The sequence below is a fragment of the Ailuropoda melanoleuca genome, chromosome 16 (genome assembly GCF_002007445.2).
Source record: "Ailuropoda melanoleuca isolate Jingjing chromosome 16, ASM200744v2, whole genome shotgun sequence".
NCBI lineage: Eukaryota > Metazoa > Chordata > Mammalia > Carnivora > Ursidae > Ailuropoda > Ailuropoda melanoleuca.
Window position 1 is genome coordinate 62,080,581 of NC_048233.1, and position 23,926 is coordinate 62,104,506.

General features: G+C 37.2%; 1 protein-coding gene and 1 pseudogene across 1 annotated transcript in view; both read right to left on the bottom strand.

The window, feature by feature from the left end:
• DCDC1 (doublecortin domain containing 1) overlaps window positions 1-23,926 on the bottom strand; it is a 426,036-nt gene that overhangs the window by 352,755 nt on the left and 49,355 nt on the right. Inside the window, exon 7 of the mRNA XM_034645816.1 lies at window positions 13,994-14,199. Within this exon, the coding sequence (XP_034501707.1) occupies window positions 13,994-14,199 (206 nt within the window). The remainder of the gene's footprint in view (window positions 1-13,993; window positions 14,200-23,926) is intronic.
• LOC100466107 lies at window positions 5,034-5,589 on the bottom strand (annotated as a pseudogene).

Here is a 23,926-nt window from a genome sequence, read left to right on the forward strand (position 1 = left end):
TTTAAAACCATCATGCTGTAAAACCAGACTCTGTGACAAGCAGCTGGGAAGAGATTTTTTACAAACCCTTTTTAGTTTAATCTGTTTATACTTCTGGGAGTTACCTCCACCCATGGGCATATCTGGTGCAAAGTGTGCAGTTTCTGGAATGGCTACCATGGAGGTTGTGCGATTACACAGTCTAGAGCCTCTGGGTTTGCCTTGCCACTACCTCAGTTCAGGTGAGAGAGTTCAACATTACCAAGTGAGCCAAATCAACAAGCTATTAGATCCAACAAGGCCCTTCTCCTCAAAGATATGTTTTTATATGTTAATATCCAGAAGTATAAACTCTGATTTACACTTCCCCATAAACCGTTTTCAAAAGATCTTCTGTTGGCTAGGGTCAGCTGCCTACACACTATGGGCTAATGCTGGCCACGACCTGTTTCTGTATGGCCTATGGGCTAAGAATAATTTGTACAATTTTAAATGTTAAAAAAAAATCAAAAGAATAGTGTTTTGTCATGTTAAAAGTAACATTTCCGTGCCCATAAAGTTTTCTTGGAAAACAGCTATACTCTTCATTTGCATATTTTCTGTGGCTGCTTTCACTCTACAGCAAGAGGGTCTTTGCATTGTGCAATCCCCAATGCTTCCCCTGAGCAACAAAATGCACTAGGCCCTCAAGCTCTTTTAAAGGAAACCAGGCTTTCCCCTGAATTCACTAATTTCCTTAGGACTTTCTCAAATCCTGGGATTTTATTCTCTCATATAACAATCTAAAAATGTTGGGAGAGGATGGGAAGGTGGGAAGGGTTGTTACTTACAGTATCATTTCAAGATTTCTCCCCAATTCTATTATTGAACAAACAAAACAACCTGACCTTCAAGTGCACCATCTTTCTTCACTCTAGTCATTCTTCTTCATTCATGGATAACTTTGCCACAAAAATCCTAACCCTGGCTGATGCTTACTATCCACGTGCTATGCACACACCAAGAAACTTGGTGCTTCTGGAGAAATCACACAAATGACCACATCACCATTAGTATTACTCATAGTCACCAAACTCCATGGTCCCTCAATACTGCCCAGTCACTTCTATTTCATTTGTTTGGTCAAATATCTCTTCTACTTACCATAATGAATATTTTAAACCATCCCTGCTCTCTACCCGGCCTCCCCTTCTCTAGTTCCTTCTTTATTTTTGGCAGATGGTGTGGCCTTAACATCAGACAGAAAATTGAAGCCTCATCTTCCTGCTACCAAAACTACAAGTCTATCTATTTCTATACCTATTCTCTCCTTTTCCCTCTAGTTGGAAGAGTCCATGCTCCTATCTCAGGTCAATATTCCACCTATGCTTTCAATTATGTTTGTTTTCAACTTTTAAAGTCGTATATATTACCATCATTTCTTCTCTTTCATATATATTCAACTACTCCTTCTCAATGAGATTTTTCCTACTGGCATTTAAACATGATTAAGCCTGTCCTATCTTAGAAATTAAATTAATTTTTTTTAAAAAGAATGTGTAATTCTAGAAAAGGAAATTTCTACATAAAACTGTTTTTACTTCCAGAGCGCTAACCTTATACTGATCTTAGGAAATAAAATAAGAAAATCTCTTCATATTTGTAGCACTTCTCTTAGTGGCCTACCCAATATTCATTTTTTTTGCCTCACCCTTGCTGTCCTGATTTTGTTTAGAGGTCCCCTTTTCCACTTTGGACTCCAGGTAGACTACAGTTATCTTGATTGATCTAGGTCAATCATGGTGGTCCCACGCCTCTTGTCAGTTTGGGAGTAGGTACATAATCTAGTTCTGCCAATGAGACATGAGAAAGGGCTTCTGGGAAAGGCTCCATCATTCATAGGGAAGAGGCAGTCCTTTTCTGCCACTGGCCAAAACTGTACCTGGCTGTGCAGCAGCCATCCTGTTACCAACATATGAAAGAGCATAAAATCCAGAAAATTAAAAAAAAACAACTTGGGGGCACCTGACTGACTCAGTTGGGGGAGCATGCAACTCTTGATCTTAGGGTCATGAGTTCAAGTCCCTTGTTTGATGTAGAGATTACTTAAATAAATAAAACTTTTTAAAAAAATGTAACTGGAATCCTATCATGCTATGCTTAAAACTGTCCTGCTCCTGGATTTCTTGCTTCCTTTTTGCTTAAGTCTGTTTAAATCAGGATTCTCTGTTATTTGCAGCTATCATCCTAACTAATAGAAAAAAAAATTTTTTGGCCCAGGTTCTTCAAATGAAGAACATTGTTTCAACTAACTCAGTGGGTATTTGTATAGCAAATAGATTACAACAGTATTCACTATATAAACCTAAGAAGTAAATCATTTAATTAAGAACCCAGAGAAAAATTTTAAAAGAAATTTAGCAAGCTGAAAACTGTGAAAATTAATGGATAATTATGAAATTAATTCACTGGATTACTAAAAATATTTCACCTCTGGCAATTAATTGTACTTGTTCGGTAGAAGAGAATACAATTTATCATGAATATTTTGAGAAAGGGAATCTGCTTTTACAGATTTTTTTTTTTTTTTGCTAAGTAAAAGACTGTCAAATACATTGTGAATTTTCAAAGGATTAAAATGCAATAAAATGTCCTAAGCATAACTCTCTGCTAAGACCAATATTTTATAATGACTTATAATAAAATTTATGATCATTATTTCAACCTGTAGATGCCAGGAGATTGGGATGAATTTGTACACATCTTATTAAATAACTTAAAGGTACTTTTCTGAATAAATCCTGGAAATAAATTTACTGGCCAGTTGTCTTTTTCTCATAAAAGTGGGTGACAGAATGCATGCCAAATCTAGTTATTTGCTCTCACAAATAATGAACATCACTATGATTTGTAAAAGCAACTGTTTCTGGTAAATTTGAAATGTAGGTGTTTTGGCATTTTATTATTAAAATGTGAATGAGAAGTAGATAACCAGAGGAGATTTTCCAAATAATCTATTAATACATACCCTTTAGATATTCTATCCTTAATTGATCTCTTCTTAAAATAAATAGTCCAGATTACTTTAAAATGTTTATAATGCTAATCATACTGTTACTTGCTTTTTAAAACTATTATTTTGATGTACAATTTACATGAAATAAGCTGTACCTATTTTAAGTGTACAGTTTAATGCAGGTAGAAAAAATGTATCTGGGGTGTCTGGGTGGCTCAGTTGGTTAAGCGTCTGCCTTCAGCTCAGGTCGTGATCCCACGGTCCTGGGATCGAGCCTCATGTCGGACTCCCTGTTCAGCGGGGAGTCTGCTTCTCCCTCTGCCCCTGCCTCGCCACACTTGTGCACACCCTCTCTCTTTCTCTCTCTCTGTCAAATATATAAATAAAATCTTTAAAAAAAAAAAAAGAAAAAGAAAAAAACATATCTGTGTAACCACCACCATAATCAAGATACAGAATAATTCCCTTACTCTCCAAAATTTCTCATGCTCTTTCACAATCACTATTCAGTACACTTGGCCCTAGGAAACCACTGATCCCGGTCTTTCACTAGAGAAGTTTTGTCTGTTCTACAATTTCACATAAATGGAATCATATAGCAAGTATTATTTTGTATCTAGCTTCTTTCATTTACTACGATATTTATTCCTTTTTATAGCTGAAGAGTATTCCTTCGTATGGATATAGCACAATTTATCTACTCATCTGTTTTTTTTTAAGGATTATAAATCTATAGTTTTATTATGTCAAAAACTAACAATGTGGTATTAAGTTTACATTTAAACAAAGTTTTCACAGAAATCTAACACATGCCTAAAAAGTTTTTACAATGGAGTTCTAGATGCAGACCTAGATGATGTCAAGAACTGATGGATCTCATGATTCAAGACAGCATTTTGGGTATTAGTTAATTCTCAGGATTAAAAATATTTTTGTTTTGTTTTATGTTTTAAAGTGAACCACTGCCCGGGGATGAAAGTTTAATCTTCTGATACCAGGGATTTTGAAATCATTCAACTCTTGAAGTGATCTAGTGAACTTGTGCTCTCAGTGACTGAACCCTACCACCAGTGATTTCAGAGTTCAAAGTTCAAATAACAGGCTTCCAGAGTTTTCCACCCTAAGACCAGGGGCCCTTAACTTTCCCTACTCTCCCACCTTCTATACCACCTTCTTCCCCTCCCCAAATACCTCAGCCAGTGGCCTGGGTGGACAAGCTGATGTTTAAAACTTCTTAACTGGAAAAGAAAGGGTCTTTTTATCAATATCAAGAATTAGCACCTCTAAGACAGAACCACCTGCTCCAATAAGATTTTCCCTCTTCAACCAGTTTCTATCCCCAAAATGGCAACTTCGGTAACTTATTAACTGGCTTAGTTCTTTATTGGGAACAGCATTAAGCTCCGGCTGGGAACACCTGGGCTTATGTTTCAGGCATTCACAGCTTTCAAACAGTCTCTCACAGTCTTCATTTAGGCTGCCAATGACTTTTTTTGAAAAGATAAAATATTGTGGACACAGAACCGAATCACCACTAGTTTATTCTTTCCATTGCTTCACCATATCCCCAATCAGACCCCAAATTTTAACAAAAATGATCCTACCCATTTCTGTTCCTGCCCACCCCCATCCCTCCCAATCCCAAATAATACACCAGTAATAGCCAAAAACTACACACATGGTACACTATAAAAATGCAGAGTTAACACTATTGGGAAGAAGGTTTGGGTTGTGCAGATGCACTTTGAAAATCTACAGTGTCTTTTGCTCTCCCACACACCCATTGTGTAAATTACGTCCATCATGGAACGCCCTTTGCCTTTCTCAGCAAAGCACAGAATGGGTCATCTTGCAGCACTTCTCCTCCTTCACCTTCACTGGGATGGGTATGTGCAAACTACACAGCATGGAAAGGCTTTAAAGCACGTTGGCTGCTGTAGGGCACAGAAATGATACTGACTCTTCAAAGGACATCTTCTTAAGCCACCTCTATGTTGTCAAGACAAGTAGAACTCCTTCTCTCCCCACTTGAAACCCACAGTCAGATGTGACAGGGGAGTTAATTCTCGTCATCTTTTTTGCCATCATCCTCCAAGGAGTAAGAATGCCGTATCAGTTTTTTCTCAATCAAAGATACGACCACTTGTGGGCACATGACATTGGCTTCCGTGACAGGGACTAGGTCAGCCTCATCAGAGTTTTTCTATTTCATCAGGAACATGAGTTCTCCACTGGAGTCTTGAGCTCCAATAGTTCTTTCTGGATCCAAATCCCGGGTAAAGCCTCCTGGCTTTTCTGACTCTTCTTTCTTCTGCTTTGGTTTGCTCTCTACTCCCTTATCTTAAGAACCAGACTCAGCTTTGTGCTTGCCTCCCTGATTTACCTGTTTCATGTGCTGTTTTCTGTGACTGTAGAAACTTAGCAATGAGATCAGGGCAATCCAGGTTCTCTTCTGACTCCCATGTGTTATTCTCATCTGAGAACCCCTTCCACTGTAGGAGGTACTCCACTTTGCCCTTTACCATTTGACAGTCAAGAACTTTATCCATCGCATGGTCCTCTTTCTCCTCATCTAGCACCTCCTCCACTTACTTCTTGTTTTGTGTCATTCCCATAGTGCCTGCCAGCTTTCTGGTTTAAAGGGTGATGCTGCTGAGAGCAGTACCTAAAAGCCAGAGTGGAATTCAGATGGAAGGACGCCTGGGTGCCTCAGTTGGTTAAGTGTCTGCCTTCAGCTCAGGTCATGATCCAGGGTCCTGGGATAGAGCCCCACGTTAGGCTCCCTGCTCAGCAGGAAGTCTGCTTCTCCTGCTGCCCCTCCCCTCTGCTCATGCTCTCTCTCTCTCTCTCATAAATAAAATCTTAAAAGAAAAGAATAATTTGCCCCAATATGTGTGGGTATATTTCTGAACTCTGTATTTCTTCCTCTGCTTTTTCTGTGTGTCCTTATGTGAATACCATTATATCTTGATTACTTTATAATAAATGCTAAATTCAGGTAGTACAAGTCCTCCAAATTTAGCTATTCCTATAATTCAGGAAACTTTCATTGAGCTTCCTGGATCTGTGGGTTGACATTTTTCAGGAACTCAAAAAAAATTCTGGTCATCATTTCTTCAACTATATTCTCCCTCTCTCCAGTCTTTCTAGGGCTCCAATTTTATATCTATGAGACTGCTTGATATTAACCCACAAGTTACTGACACTCTGTCCTTTTTTTCAGCCTTTTCCTTTTTCTTCTCTACACTTCAGTTTGGATAGTTCTTATTGCCCTGTTTTGAAGTTCACTGATCTTTTGTTCTCTAATGTTTAATCTGCTGTTAAACCCATCTGGTGGATTTTTTTTCCTTTTAAGAAATTGCATTTGTCAGGTCTAGAACTTCCATTGGTTCTATTTTTAGTTTCCATTTCTCTTCATATAATATTGATGTTTTTCTTTAATTCCTTGACATACTTATAATAGCTTGCAAAATGTCCTTTACCGGGGGCACCTGGGTGGCTCAGTCAGTTAAGCATCTGCCTTCAGCTCAGGTCATGATCTCAGGGTCCTGGGATGGAGCCCCATATCAGTCTCCCTGCTTAGCTAGAAGTCTGCTTCTCCCTTTCCCTCTGCACCCCCCTTCGCATGCATGTTCTCTCTCTCAAATAAATAAATAAAATATTTTTTTTTAAAAAATGTCTTTTACTGTTAAGTCTATTTGGGGGGCCTGTTTCTATTGAATTGACTTTTCTCCTAGATAATGATTACCTTTTTTGAGATCTTTGTGAATTTCCCACGTTTAACAAAATCTCTCTCCTCTGACACGTCAAAACACAAATGTATCCTTACCCGAGGCATACTTCCATAGTTATTTCCTTTTCGCATCTCCATCAGTTGTTTTTTCCCTGGTAGTTAGTTGTTTATGCCAAGCCTTATGGAGTTCACCCTGTGCATGAACAACCTAATATTTAGCCAAGGATACAAGGGAACCCCCAAGCAAATTTTGGTAACTATTATCTAAGTAGTTCCTTCATTTATGGCATTTCACAGAAAATTCCAGTCATTTCCACCTCCTACTACTTTGATGTCCTTCTCCTCAGCTTGTAGAGACCACTTTGCTTTTCTTGGATTTTCTCTCCTTATACCACAGTTCAAAAATTGCCTCCAGGTATAAAGATGGGGTACATTGTAGGGCTCACTTCAACTTTTCTTCTCTCAAGCTTGACTTCTCATTATGTAATGTCTAAAAATCATTGTTTCATATATTTTGTCCAATTTCAGTTGTTTAAAATGGGATGGCTAGTCTGATACTAGTTATTCTGTTATGACTGTAAACAGATATCTCACATGTTTGCATGGTTATATTAACTCGTTTTTAAGTGAGGACACATAGGAATTAAAATGTAATAAAAAGTATATTTGTGGCACTTTCCCATAATGAAAAAAATTTGAAGTAGGAAAATGGGTTCTAGTCCTAGCTATTCCAGTTGATCCACTTTGGATAGGGTGGCTAACTTCTCTAAGTCTCAGTTTTCTGAGTTGCTTAATTAGATGATCTCATAAAATCTGCGATCTTAATGTTAAGGATTATCTGTCCTTAACTTTGTAAAGTAAATAAATAAAAAAGTAAATAAAGTAAATAAGTAAATAAATCTGCAAACTGAAAATTCTCATTTGCTTTTAGTTCAGCTGAGGAAATTCACATTCTCACCCCCCACACTTAGGATTTTATTCAAGAAAATAAATTCTGATTACCAAATAATTACTTATAAGATTCTAAAATAATCCAATTGTATAACTCTGAAATTGACAATAAATAGAAGACAATTGGCTACCCATGGCCTCTTGAAAATAAACTCCAGTATCAAATTCTATATTTAAAAAAAAAATCTGCTTTCATATTTTTAAATCTGATATTAATCCTTGGTCTGAACACTAGACTAATTTTTAAAACAATAATAGTATCAATGGGTTTTTCCTCATCTATCATAAAAAGCTCTTCAAAGAACTTCTAACATACTAATTATGCATGACCTCCCATGTCGGAATCCATGGTAAGCATCCTTAATCAAATTTACTCCAGGTGCTCCTTTTTGAATCTCTTAAAATGTTCTCTAAATTCCTTTACCCACACTATTGGAAAAAATCTCTGCTGTTATAGTTACTGATCTGTCTAAGGACATTCCATAATAATGTTATTATGCTGCATTTTTTTTCAGCTGAATTGTACATTTTGAACTTGAACATTTTCTTGAAGGCTTTTGTGTTTAGGCTTATGGAGTTATTTTCTCAATTAACAAACATGAGCATCATGTGTCTGGATATTCCTTTGATTTAAGGGTATCCGTGATTTATTTATACCTTGACAGTCATACATAAGATATTTTCTTAAACCTTATGTGGTTTTTTAGTAGTAACAGGATAAAGTAACTAATGAAATATGTTTACATACAAATGTTAAGGGAATGTGTATTTCTTCTAAGTCAGAGTTGCCACATGGACTACTCCCGGCTAACTTGTAGAATTTTTCCTCTTCTTAATTTCTTAATTCCCTGCATTAGTTCTAATCTAGCAACTAGTGATCTAATTTCCCATAACCTAATTTCTATGTCATACAACTTATTTTCTTTCTCATAAACCACATAAGAAGTATAGGAAAACAAACAAGGAATCTATGAAGATTTTCATTAATTAGTAAATTTAAAGTTTTAGAATATCAAACAGGAGTTCTCAAACTTAGTGGGACTAGGAATCATCTGGACACATTTGTTGAAGTTCAGATTCCCAGGCCCCACACTCTGGAGATTCTTAATTCAATAGGCTTGGAGTGGGGGCCAACAGTTTGAATTTTTAAAACATAGTCCAGAGGATTTTGATGCAGGTATTCTGTGGACCATATTTTGAGAAACACTGAAGGCCGTTTGTCTGCAATAAGTATCTTATGTCTCCAGATGACAGAAAAAAACATTTTGTTCTTACTCAAGTAGATTGAAACCTTGTTTTCCAAATCAGATGTACAAATCCCAACACACTGGGCAAAGCAATCTACCGGGAAAGGAAGAAGATATTAGAATTATCTTTTCACCTAAAAAAATCAGCTTTATCAATGTTAAATAAAAGATTGATACTTGGCATTTTAAGAAAGAGAGAGAGAGAATCAGAAAGGAGACTGTAACAAAAATTCTGGGAGCCAGAGGAAAAATAAGTAAGTAGTAAATGATTTAGCAGGCCAGAAACTTCAAAACTAAAGCTAGTAGAAGTAAACTTGCTTTGTATTGAAAAACCCCAGAAAGGCTCTCACAAATTTGAGCCATCAGATACCTCTAAAAAGTAGGCTGAATATAACTTGACTATTTCTATAAAAAGCAGTTAAATCCTTCAAACCCTCCCTGAACACCAAGCATTCAGGTAACTATACTTCTGCCATCAGAAGAGAAGATGAGATGGGGTGCCTGGGTGGCTCAGTCATTAAGCGTCTGCCTTTGGCTCAGGTCATGATCCCAGGACCCTGGGATGGAGCCTAGCATCCCTCCCTGCTCGGCGGGGAGCCTGCTTCTCCCTCTCCTGCTTCCCCTGCTTGTGTTCTCTCTCTCGCTGTCTCTGTCAAATAAATAAATAAAATTAAAAAAAAAAAAAAAGACGAGAGATTTGGGAGTCTGGAGAAGCTAAACCACAGGAACTCTGAAATCAGAGGCACCAGGCAGAGCTGAGAAAGAGGGCAGTTTACTGAAAAGAGGGAAATTAAATGAAAATCTACATACTGAAAGTGTAACTCTTGGTCCCCTTCTCTACTTGACTATGAGATTGCTCAAATTGGCAGATTCTAACTGGAGAAACTGATCCGCCCCAGAGTAAAGACAAACACTGACAATTTCCCACTCCCCCTCACCCTAAAGAAAAAGCCTCGTCAAAACACTGTCCAACGCAACTCATGCCTCAATGAGATGTCCTGACTCTCAAGAGCTTTTCAATTGGTGTTGAGCTCTTCACTTTTAAATATTGATGGAAGATTAACCATCTTTAAGAAAACTTTGAAACACGAAAGACAGAAAACAAAAAACAACAAACAAATACTTAGAAAACAGAGTGCAGGAAGCAGAAGCAAAAATATTCATTGGGTGAGAAGGTAAAGATAAAGAAATCACTCAGTAAGAAAATTGGAAGTTCAGTTCAGAAGATCAAACATATAAAAATAGGAGTTCCACAATATCAGAACAGAAGAAGAAAAGAAAAGAAGATATTGTCAAAGAAATAATTCAACAAAATTTCTCAAAAAAGAAGGGTGAGACTTCAGACTGAAAAGACATACTGAGTGAGTATCTAGCACATCTTGGAAAAACTTTCGAATACTCGGAACAAAGAGATAATTCTAAATGTTTTCAGAGGGGAAATATTAAAAGCAGGTTACCTACAAAGGATGAGGAATCAGTATGGTTTCAGATTCTCAATAGCAACACAAGAAACAAGAAGCAATGGAGCAATACCTTTAATATTGGGAGGAAAGAATGATTTCCCAAGATCTCAAAAAATTTATCTCCAATGTTCTCTTTTTTTTTTTTTAAGATTTTATTTATTTATTTGACAGAGAGCAGGAGAGCACAAGCAGAAAGAGCAGCATAGGGAGAGGGAGAAGCAGGCCCCCGCTGAGGAGGGAGCCCTGTGTGGGGCTCAATCTCAGGACCCTGAGCTGAAGGCAGTCGCTTAACCAACTGAGCCACCCAGGAGCCCCATACATGTTCTCTTTCTTAAAAGCAATGGGAATATGTGTCTAATAGAGTAAATGAAGACAAAGGAAGATTAGAGAAGTAGGAGAGAGGGATCCAACAGAGGAGAGAGGGAAAGGTAATCCCCAGGTTGATTGTGAAGGGAGATCCCAGGATATACGTTATAGAGAACAATCAAACCAAATTGGATCGAGGGGCCAGGGCACTTTTTCATTGTTTCATTCATTCATTATCTTTCTCATTGTTTTCTTCACCATTGCAATCTCATGCCATTTATGATATTACATAGAATACCAAGAAAAAAAAATAAGATAAAACTACTAAGTGCTAAGAGAAAAAATAAAGATTTCTCATAAAGGAGATCTAGATAATAAAATAATCAATACAGTTAATGCCACTTCTTTGACAATGAATCTAAGAGATAATTGATGGAAAATAAAACTTACCTACCACCACAACACTAACCTTAAAAAGTTATGTATCTGGAGCAGATATTTTTCATTTTCCATTAACTTTGTATTTTGTACCTAGAAATTTGTCTTAATACCTTTTCAACCCCTGGATACATATGTTTAGCCTATACCTCACAGTAGCAGGTGCTGTGTAATTACTAAACCATACGGAGTCATTCTAAAACCATCTGATTCAAGTTTCAAAGAGATGGGCCATAGTTGGGATATCCCGAGTTTAGCGAATAAATATATCACTTTGGCCCTCATTTCAAACTTCTTAATCACTTAACCTTTTAAAATAAGTAAATGGATTTCCTTCTGATTTTGCACTTAAGATTAAAATGTAGTCATTTTCTCATGGCTCCATTCTGATCTCAGAGAATACTTTTACGCCTTAACTAACTTACTTTACTACCATCTTCAATAATTTTCTCTTTATCCCACTGCAACAGCCTTCACCATATTAGAGTCTTTTCCAGCCTATTCCAGTTTTTTATTACTTCATAATAATCTAAAAATAGCTTCTAATCCCTGACATTCCCAATATTTTATCATAAAAGAGAAAATAATTTGTGTTTCTCCTATGACCTCGCCACTTTTTTATACTATTACTGACTTGGTAGTTAATCTATAAATATGGCATTATCTTGCGATTACCAACAAAACTTTCAAAATTTAAATTTTATTTATAAAATAATTAGCTAGCATTACTTTTCCCCTTCAAAAAATTCTACTGATACTCAGGGCCAGGATTCTGTTGCCTCCCATCCTTCACCTTGTTTGTATAAATGATTATTTATTTATTAAGTGAAGTATAATTGACATACAATGTTATATAGTTTCAGGTGTACAACACAGTGATTTGACAATTGTATACATTATGCAGTGCTCACCATGGTAAGTATAGTTTCCATCTGTCATCACACAAAGTTATAACATTATTATTGACTATAGTCCCTTTGCTATATTAAAAGTGATATTTAACCAAATATTTACAAATATGCTTATTACTGAATCATGTCCCGAGTTTTATAAATTGTGAAAATTCTTTAAATTTTACAAATTGTGAAAATTCTTTAAATTTTACAAATTGTAAGGAGAAAAAAAAGTAAGCTAAAGAATTACTTGATCATCCAGTTTTAAATAAATTGCTCTCTAAAGTCAAAAAGCAAAATAGCAGTGACATTTTTACTTATACTCAACCTTTCATCTAAGAACATGTAATCTTTATGAGTGGCTATTACCCCCATTTTCCCGCCAAGGCATAGAATTACAAAGACTGAACCAAAGTGAACTCAAGAGGTTATCTAATCTAGCTTCTATCTCCAAGAATGGCTGCATTTTAACAATCCAAGAGATATGTCCGTCTTCTCTAGTTTTCAAAATCTCCAGGGAAGATGTTACAACTTGCCTTAGCAATTTACTCTGGTGTGTAATATCCCTTGTTTTACTCATAATCTAAATCTGAAGAGAAGAAGGAAATAAAATCTGGTTTCCTAGATTCTCAGTAAACACCCAGTTGTGGTTATAAAATAACCACAAAAATAAGAAGATAAAGAAATACATATTTCAATAAGAACAATTTCTAGTATCTAGTCAACTATTCACCTGTTTCAAGCAAGAGTCATTTTGAAAATACTCCGGGGTAACAAAATGATTTATACCTGTCTTGATTTCATAATAAATCTCTCCCTTTAGTAAAAGAAACAATTTCTAACTATTAGATGTATAAGTACTAAAGATAAGAATAGCATATATTTATTGGGAATTTTCTGGGTGCTGGCACTCCATGCATAATATCATATTGAATTTTCATATCATTTCTGTGAGGTAGGCACTATTCTTATTCTGATTTTTTGGATGAGGAAATGGAGGCTTGGAGAAGATAAGGTGTCCAAAGTCTCATAGATTCAATGACAAAGCCAGGATTAAAACCTAGACAGTTTGGTTATGTTTCACTGTCTCTCTAACACATATTTAATACATTTTAGTTGTTAGTATTAGGCTGCTTTAAGATTGGTTGAAAAACCCTTATCTGTAAAAAAAAAAAATTTTTTTTCTTCAAACTCCCATTAGTTCCTCCATATTTTTATCAGATCAAAGATGATCTGGGAAATACATGCACCCCCTAAAAAAACTGCATTTATATGACAAAATTTGTTTCTTAAAGTTTGCTTGATTGTTCCATGATTTTTCTTAGACCCATCTAGATTTGCTTTTAAAAATGCATACGGATTCTTTTAAAAGGAATCTTAGTTATTTTGGACTTTACTTACTCATGCCAGAAGAAGAGGTTCTTCTAGGTCTTATTATTTTTATCTTTTTTTCAGATTTTATTTATTTGAGAGAGAGAGAGAGAGAACACAGTGGCGGGGAGGGCCAGAGAGAGGGGGGAGAAGCAGGCTCCACACCGAGCAGGGAGCCTGATGCAGGACTCTGATCTCAGGACCCTGAGATCATGACCTGAGCCCGAGGTAGATGCTTAACTGAGTAAGCCACACAGACACCCCTAAGTCTTATCATTTTAAAAAGGAAAGGAGATTTTAGATTTGAAGTTAGATTAGGTTGGCTTCAATCTAAATATTTTATAAAATATTATAACCAACTAGAATGTTCTCTAAGTATAAGCATAACTTTTAACTAGGTAAATAACCAACTATGTATTAGCCAAAGAAACCTCATTGCTTTACTAAGGTAATTTATGTTGTTCTAAACAGCTGAAGTTTTTGCATTTTTTATAATACCTTCTTAATACTTCACTTTATTAGTTGACATTGATATTTAAAAGAAAAAAATAACACATTTCAAAAGCCACGAAAACTTTGAAATTTAATTTATACTTTAATATTTCATACAATATTACCTTTTTCATTGTTTCCTTTCCCACTGTAATCTCATGTCCATCTTGCCCCATGCCATTCTTAAAGAAGAGAATTCGGACTGAGGTCTTCTCAGTAAGTTCCTTCATTCTAACAGAAAGAACAGGCTTGGTTTTCTGTCTTTTAACATCAGTAGGAAGCATCAGCCCATTCATTGTCCATGTTACTTTCTTCATTAACAACAGATGGTCTAGAAGAGAATTTTTTTAAGTCAAGTCAATATTTGGCTTCAAAACTAGAAACGGACACATCATACTTCCCCTCCCCCTCTTACCTGTATCATGTACACTGGCCAGTCTCCATTTAGATGCTGGTTTTCTGAAATGCTACCACCAGCTTCCCACTAACCGTGACATAAGCTGTAGCAAGCTGTCTGCTCTGATAGCCTGCATAAATCATCATTTCTGAAGGGAACAGATGTTCAGGGTATGAAAGAGTAATACCACAATTTAGTCCTAATTAAAATTCACCTTAGCATGCCTCTATCACTGATCAGATGCCCTGGGCTGAAAGGGTCCATTGAAAGGGTCCAAGGTCCTTTGCTTACTATAAAACAATATGGGTCCTGAACTTCTGTGTTCTTTAGGGTTGGGAAAATGCTTTTTTCTCCTTAATATGATTTATTACCCATGTTGTTTTAAAGATGATGACCTCCAAATAGTAACCTTATACATAATTCTTCTCCTATGACTAGATTGAAAGTGCCTTGTAGGACACCTTTGGTGAGAGATTCAAAATATTTCACTAAAAGTGAAAAACAGCTCTGCATTAACAGTTTACTTTGACCTATACATTTTCGAAGATGTGTGCAGGAATTTAAGTTTTAAAACTCCCACTCATATTAATGGGAGTCAAACTAAATTACTATGTATGACTTTAAAAATGTAAGGTTAAGAACAGAACTACAGTACATTGCATAGTAAGGTTGCTATCAGCATTTCTCTCCTTCCAAAAGGTTTCATTTCATAAATAAATAATTTACACCTGGGTTACTTTTTTATTTGTGCATTCAATTTATTTTAGATTATATTTTCTTTTCACATAAATTAGAAAATTTATGTGATTTTACAATTACAGAATTACAGTGATCCCTCCCTCATCGGCTCTATACTTGTCCTAATGAGAGAAATAAAATTTTATTTGCATACAATTGAAAATAGCTGCATTTGTTTGCCCAAATTTCTAAATAACCCTTCTCTATTAGCACTTACCTTGAAAGATGCATGGCCTCTTTGACCTAAAATGGTGCTTTACATAAAATCTGCAAATATTGATATGAAACACAAGCAAATTGTTCTGGGGACTCAAGTCCCAGAATGGCTACATTAAATGTTAAAAAAACAAAAACATTGTCTTTCTCTCTCTTTCTCTCTTGTGTACATACTCACACACATATACATGCAAACATACATATACAGTAGGTAGAAATATGAGCAAAACTTGCAGAATAAACTAAAACTAGATTATAGATATGAGTAAGTCTTTAAAAAGAGAAAAATATTTTTACAGAAATTACTGCTTTGTCATTTTGTAATCTAAAATTCATATGAATTAGAAAAATAAGCTAGACATTAATGAGTTCATATATGCCCAAAAGAACAGAAAACAGGCACCCAAATAAATACACATGCGATGAATGGTTAAACAAAATGTAGTATATACACACAATGGAATATTATCGGGCAAGGAAAGAATGAAATACTGATATATGCTACAATGTGGATGAACCTCAAACCATTAAGAGTTATAATTCTCTGATTTCTTTCCTATAAAGTAGCTAGTGGGCACCACTCCACTACCTGATGAAGATTACATATTTTATATGTTGAAGTACCTAAAGCATTGAAGGGACCCCATAAATAACTGGCTTCTTCCCCCACACCCCAGAAATTCTATGCTTATTATGAAGCATTAGAGTATTTTAATTGTTTTATCAGTCAGGGTCCAACCAGAGAAACAGAATCCACTACTCAGAGTATTTGAGCAGAGGAGACTGACTATAGGGAATTGGTTATGTAAAGATGGCGAAGAAACCAAAGGACAGCGAGGCAACCCAGAGATTGGAAACAGCAAGAAACCACTCACACATTGGAGCGCCTGGCTGGCTTAGTCAGTAGAGCATGAGACTCTTGATCTCAGGGTTGTGAGTTTGAGCCCCATGTTGGGTGTAGAGATTACTTAAAAATAAAATCTTAAAGAAATAAAAAAAGAAACTGCTCCCCCCCAAGGCCACAGGGAGGAGGCATTACAGGTGCCCAGATTTAGAGAATCTTACCAATAAAGGGTTTTCCCCTTTGCTGACTGAGACTAGGGTCAGGATTAGGGTAAGACAAGTGAAGAGTCAACAGTGCAAAACTGAAAGGCACACACTCAGTTGTACAAGTGCACAAACCTCAGTTAAGCACCTCCTTCGATTCTGTCCCATAGATTCATCACTCATCTTAACCGAGTCCCAGCCTGGTTTCTCTCTTCTCTATGTAGACTCCTTTAATACCACTAAAATAATGCTATTAGCCGGACACTGTTTTATATGATTTATATATATTAACTCATGAAGTCCTCTCAACAAGCTTATGAGGTAGAAAATATCATTATCTTCATTTACAGGTGAAGAAACTGAGGCACAGGGGCGCTTGGGTGGCGCAGTCGTTAAGCGTCTGCCTTCGGCTCAGGGTGTGATCCCAGCGTTCTGGGATCGAGCCCCACATTGGGCTCTTCTGCTGGGAGCCTGCTTCTTCCTCTCCCACTCCCCATGCTTGTGTTCCCCCTCTCGCTGGCTGTCCTTCTCTGTCAAATAAATAAAATATTAAAAAAAAAAAAAAAGAAAAAAAACCCTGAGGCACAGAGAAGTTAAATAACTTGAGCAAGATCTTGGCGGGTGGTTGCACCAGGATATGAATTTAGTTCTAGAAACTGTACTCCTTTTTAAAAAAAAGAGAGAGAGAGAGATTTTATTTATTTAAGTAATCTCTACACCCACTGTGGGGCTCAAATTCACAACCCAGAGATTAAGAGTTGCATGTTCCACTGACTGAGCTAGCCAGGCACCCCGACACTATTTGACTCTACCATATATTTTATGCTGTTACCTCAAACAGAATTTCACATCTTTTCACACAAATTGGACATACTCTTCACATTTCTTATTCTTATCAGTGTTTCTACTTCTTTCACAGTTGTCCATTATCTCAGGGAGATCTTGAACCCTTACCTCCAAATTTCTCTCCAACCAATTGCTTAGTCATTCAATGACATTTTTTGGGTGTCCATTCATCAATGTACCAGGATGATAGTTATGAAAAGGATAGAATAACTTGTGCAGATTACAGCCTCTTAGGGAAAGATAGACAGTGGAAGGTCTCCCTGAAGAGGGAAAGTAGACATCTGAGTAGAGAGGCTTGCACAATGAAGTTAGTCGTGAAAATCTGGGAGGAAAGAGCATTCTAGGCAGAATAAAAATCAAGCACAAAGTCTCTGAGATGAGAATGAGCTTGGCATGTTTGAGAAAGAAAAAAAAAGGTTTGGATAGAGAGAGAATGTACAAGCCACAGAGGTAGAAAGAGGCCAGACTGCATAGAAGAGGATAAAGGGTTTGGATTTTACTCTGGATGTAAAGGGAAGCTACTGGAAGGTTCTCAGCAGGGCACTGTATGAAGAACAGACTACAGCAGGGAGTAGATGACACTGGTAGTCTCCCCAACCAAATTCCTTTTATCAGGCTAGTGCACCCAAACTCCACCTGCTGTGAGTGATGGCCTCACAACTGCTTCCTTCTCCAGAGAACTGCTCTTGGCTGAAAGGAACCAGCCCCCTAGCCAGGAAATGTCAGGTGATGGTCTCTTACCTCCTACCTAGGGGTCCAGCCCACAGCCAATGACTGACCGACTAGCGGACATAATGGCTAGTCCCCTGGCCTTAAGGAGGGGCAACTCTTTGGTATGCTTCCCACTCCAAACTGAGGCTAGACTTCAGCTGAATACAGGGCATCGTTAAACCTCTTCCTCTATTCTGTTGCTTCCCTCACGAAGTCCCTTGTACAAAAATCCCCATGTCAGTCTCTGTTTCTAGGGAACCGGACCTGAGACAGAGTCAAAGAAGGAAACCTAATTCTTGGCTATCTTTTCTCAGTAACTCTTAAAAGCATTATTCCTTTCCATTCCCAGCCAAAACCACCTGTCCATTTCCCTCTCAGTCTCCAATCATCTACAAGCCCTTCCTAATTGTATTTTATTTTCCTCCATTATATCTGACATCCTATACTCCAATTATAGATGAATTTTCCTAAAACATCAATTTTATCATTGCCTAAAGAGAAAGTTCTTGGAACTAACTTTTGAAGTTTCCATTAGTCAATCACCCAGTCCGTCAGGTAGTCAGCAAATACTTATTGGATCCATCTTATGTGTCAGACCCTATGCAAGGAATATGAAAAAGACCCATTCCCTCACTTAAATTTATGTTTAATAGAAGAGTTTACTGATAATCTGACACTATCCAAACTTACACGTCTTTATCTTCCCTAGTTTAAAGCACTTTTTTTACCTAAGCCAATCTGTTCATTATCCTTTGAGTATATACCAAGGGCATTTTTAAGTCCATTCTTCACCTATTCAGACTCAAATCCTTCTCAAGGTCCAGGTTAAGCTCTAACTTTAGTGCCCCAGCCCACAATGATCTGTCATCTCTCCAAATCCTTAGAGCACATGCAGTCTATACCACTTACCCATATATTCATTCATTCAATAATGTTTGAGAACATACCACATTTCAGATCCTGTATTACATATTAAGGAAAGAGCATAAACAATCTGGAATTATGCAAATATTTTATAAACATAGATCCTATTTCTGTTTCCATGTTTAACCCCATAGAAGATAAGAATCAAGTCTATATTTATTATTACTTTCCTCCAGGATATATGTAAGTTCACTGCGTATAGTATAATTACTAGATGTTAATTCTTCCTGTGATTTAAATGTTCAATTGATAAAATTTAATTTTATGTCACTTTATATAACATACCAGTTACGCAAAATATACTTTATTGCTATCATTTTCATTCTTTTTTTTTTTTTAAAGATTTTATTTATTTGACAGAGAGACAGCCAGCGAGAGAGGGAACACAGCAGGGGAGTGGGAGAGGAAGAAGCAGGCGCTAGTGGAGGAGCCTGATGTGGGACTCGATCCCAGAATGCCAGGATCACGCCCTGAGCCAAAGGCAGATGCTTAACGACTGAGCCACCCAGGCGCCCCACTATCATTTTCATTCTTTACATCCCCCCAGTATGAACCTAAATATGACTGATCTACTACCTTGATGCTCATTGGTGACCACAACAGTAGAGAATTTCTTCAAGAAAAGAAGAAATCTTCCAAGGAAAACTAGTTGGCAAGTGAAGGTCTAGCAGTGGAGTACACTGGAATAAACTCCAAGTATATTTAAGGTAAATGCTACATATTCCTCAAGATTAATTTGGGGGGGGTCATGTCTTTTAAAAACTCTTTTCTAGCGTGGACACCCTTCCCTTCTGCTCTTGTGTAGCTATCTACCACTGACACTCTCCCCCCATGCTATCAGCATCATTGTCTGCTTACGTAGGTAAATACACAATTCTAGTGCATATGGAGCAGGTGCTCAATAAGTGCTGCATGAATTAATGAATAAGGCTACCTTTTATTCCAATATAACTTATTCTGATAAAAGAAATATATTCACAAGTCTATTACCTGCGAACATCTAAGGACACTTTCCTCACCTAAAAACATAGTCTAAAACAAAAAGAGATCATATTTGTGAAGTTTCAAATCAGTTTTCGGAAAGAACTCCTGATGGGCCTACGAAAAGCATATATAGTAAATTTTAAAATATCATTTTTAACATAAAATATTTACAGTTTCTTTAAAGATATTCTTCCTATTTTCTAGATCTTTGTTGACACTGATAAACATGGGACGACTATTGGAAATATATGAAATTTTTTATATAAATAAAGATGTTTAAATAAACCGGCAAAGAAACCTAAAACAGTACTAATGATGACTAAAATGTAGTAATAAGATATTAGATAAGCAGCGTAGACTAGTATTTATAAGCATGGGTTCTGAAGCCAAACTCCCTAGATTTGAATCTTAACTTTGACTCTTACTAACTCTGTAACCTTGGAAAAAAATCAGTCTCATTTGCCTTAGTTTTCTTATCTGAGAAATGGGAACAGTAATACTCATTCCCTTATTTGTTGTATGGATGGAAAGAATTTCTACAGATAAAACACTTTTGTGCAAATATGAAACACACTAAATGGTGACATTATTATTATCCTCATGATTTTCATCAAGAACTTAGCATATAGAGAGCAATGTGTTAAGTGCTTTATATACATCAACTCATTTTATCTTCACAACCTTAGGAGGTAGGTAACATTATCATTTCCATTTTACAGACAAGGAAAATGAGAGCTGGAGAAATTAAGCCACTTGATCTCTATCATCCCTCCATTAAGTGGATCAGAAATCAGACCCAGGTTGAATGATTCCAGAGCCTGCTCTCTTAACCATGACACTGTAAAAAGTAATAAAAGAATTCTACTAGCTTAAAATGACTGGATTTCCCACACTTCTTATTTTCCCATATTCTACCATAGTCCCATCCTAGCACCATCTAAAAAGCAGCTGCCCTCAGTGCCTATAATTTGGTCAAAACATCCTTATGAAAAGGTTTACAAATCTTCATGTCTGTTGTCAATCAGAACAGTCTGAAAAAGGTTTTTCAACCTTGGCAAATATTGACATTTCTTTGTTTTTGTTGTAAGGGCTGTCTTGTGCATTATGGAATGTTTGGTAGCATCCTTGATCTCTGCCCATTGGATGCCAGCAGCACCTTCCCAGTTGGGATAACCAGAAATGTCTCCAGACATTACCAAATGTTCTCCAGGAGTCAAAATTACCTCCAGTTGAGAATCATTGCAATAAAAGACTTTAGATAATCCCCCTCAGCAGAGATTCAGGGAGCTGTGAATAAGCCATTAGCATACACCATGTCCTTTTCTGACTCCAAACTTTGACCATGCCCCTTTGGTGGGCTCTCTCTCTTTCTTCTCAACTGAGTGCCACCTCCTCAGGAAGCTTTCTTTAATCTGTCTTTCTTTCAGGCTTTGCAGCTTCATCTTTGGGCCCTTCTCTTATTAAGCATCTCCATTTTTCTATGTGTGTGTCCTTGTTAGACTTTGAGCATTTCAAGGGCATGGAATGTGTTTAAATCTGCATGCCTCTATTATCTAGCACACGGTAAACAAGTGGTGTTTGTTAGATATTTAACAAAATAATAAAAGTTGATCCTACATCTTTAATGTAAGGATTTAATCCCTGATTCATAGCCAGCACCTTAAATAGGGTTTATCACATAGTAAATGTTCAATAAATATTTGTAGAATATTTGTCAAACATGTCAGATAAGAGCATGACTATTATTTCATTAGGTAGATACTAGGTAATATTTTCATTAAGTAGATATAAACTTATGTTTTCTCTGTATTTTGGGGAAAAATTACATTTTTATATTCATGATTAATTAGGTTTTTCATTACCATATCCTCATTGAATTTACTCAGAAACCAAAATATGTATAATGAAAGACAGCTCAGGGTAGGAAGAAGCAAAAAAGTCACAGGCTTAGTGCATTACAATGCATTGGCTTCAGAATTGTAAAACGTTGGGGTTGAAAGAAAATAAAAATTATTGACTCTAACCACCTGCTTCATTTACTCAATTATTCATTCAACAAACATGCACTGAGTACCTATCACATGTTCTCTGCCTACAGAGTGGGGAACTCAAAGAATTCTCAGTCTGTTGGGGAAGACTATAAAGGAAAACAAACACAAAATATGGCAGGTACTTGGTCAGAGATATCCACAAGGTATCTAGGGAGCAGGGACACCTGCTACACCTTATGGTAGCCAAGAAAGGCTCCCTGAGGGAAGGACATAAGGTAGGACTTAAAGGAAACACAGAGTGGGCAAAAGAGTGAGAACATAATCCAGATAGAGGAAATGATATAGATAAAGATCCAGAGTTATGCAACAATATGACAGACCATTGGGAGGAGACTAAACACACAGTGGCCAGAGATGGAGCAAGGAAAGTGGGAAGTAGTCAGATCAGAGCCTGTGCACAATGCTTAGAATACCCACACTTCCCAAAGCAGGCCATTCCATCTTTTGGACAGGTAGGACTATTGGAAAAATCTTCCTTAAATATAAGGCAAAATCTACATCTCTTTGGAACAAAGCTATTGGGATAGTGAGGAAAAGGAAAGCTCCAAAGCAGCATATCTCAAAGTGTGGGCCATGGGCCATGGGTTCTCGCTGGAGAACCAGGGAACCCTCATACTTAGCAACACAAGGTGATTCTTCTCTGTATCACAGCTCTTGGACCATATGCCTTTACATGAAGAAATGTGATAAGGGCTGTCAGTCAGGGTAAACATTATTATATCCAGAGACAAGAAGAAAAACAGAATCTTTTTTTTTTTCTCCAGACAGGAAGAGATTTTGTTGTTGTTGTTGTTAAGTAAACTCTACCCCCAACGTGGGGCTCGAACTCCCGACTCTAAAATCAAGAATCACACGCTCTACTGACTGAGCCAGCCAGGTGCCCCAGAAAAACAGAATCTTGACTCTTCCATTCCAGCATGGAGAAGATACTCAGCAAAGACCTGACTAGGTTTTAGGCCTGGAGAGGAAGAGGATTAAGCGAGGCTGGAAGTGGGTAGAAGGAGAAGTAATCAAATGGTAAGGGGAAAGCTGGGTAAGTGGGGCAGGGAACCAGACCGAGTATTAAAACAAAAAACTTAGTGCCATCCAAACCCACTTTGTGCTTCTCAGAAAACATATTAACCAAAGCTAGCAAATACTTTCTATACTTCTCTTTTGCTAATTTTCTCATCTCAAAACCCAGGCATCCCTCCCAGGGCTGAGGCTATCTGGTACCTTTGTAAGAATTAAAAAACAGCCTCTCCACCTAGCCCCCATGGTGGAACCAGAAAAAAGTAAGTCTAGCTCCACAGTCCTTCAGCTGTGCACAAGAGTGGGCAGTGGCCCTGAAGCCTTTCAAAGGTCACACCACCTCTTTCAAAGCTTCCTTACTTTCAATAATAGTTAACAAGCACTGACTATATGCAAGGTACTATGAGAAATGCAAAGAGAAGCATTAAATGAAAGAAGAGAGCACCCCCCAACACTACCATCACCAAAAGAATGATTGAGGGGAGATAATGGTCAAGAAGGAGCATTCCTGAGAGGATGTAGGAGGCTGAAAATCTCAGATCTACAGGTCCCTGGGAGAATCTTTTATCCCAGCAGTCCACTTCTGACCATTGTCTGGTCTCAGACAATCATTAGCATAACCATTAGCGTCTCTGCAATGTAATTATTCTTGGGCTGGCCTACTCTGGCCCCCTGCCAAACAGGAACATTCACAAATCTACATATGAATTTGGGGTAGGGGTTTTTAATATACTCTTCCTAAACATCCACTCAGTGTTTAAAGCTGAGCCTGCTGCTCTGATGAGGCCTATTTCCAGCCCTCCCAGCAGCCCCCTCCTTGAAATATGGATGGTTCACCATGGTATCTATTTCATTTGGTCCTTATTCATCCACTGAATGGCATTTACTGAGCATCTATTAAGCGCCAGACCCTATACCAGAAAATGACCGTGAATAAGGAAGCCAAGGTTTCTGCCCTAAGCTAATTTGGTCTAGAGGGAACAACAGACACTTATTTGACCAGTAATTACAAATCTGATGATTACCAAAGGGGACATTGAGAATGCAATGGGAGCTTATCCTTACCAGTGGGTGCTTTCCCAGAGTAGGACCAAATATAATGCCTATCTGTATATGATTTCAACAACAGGATC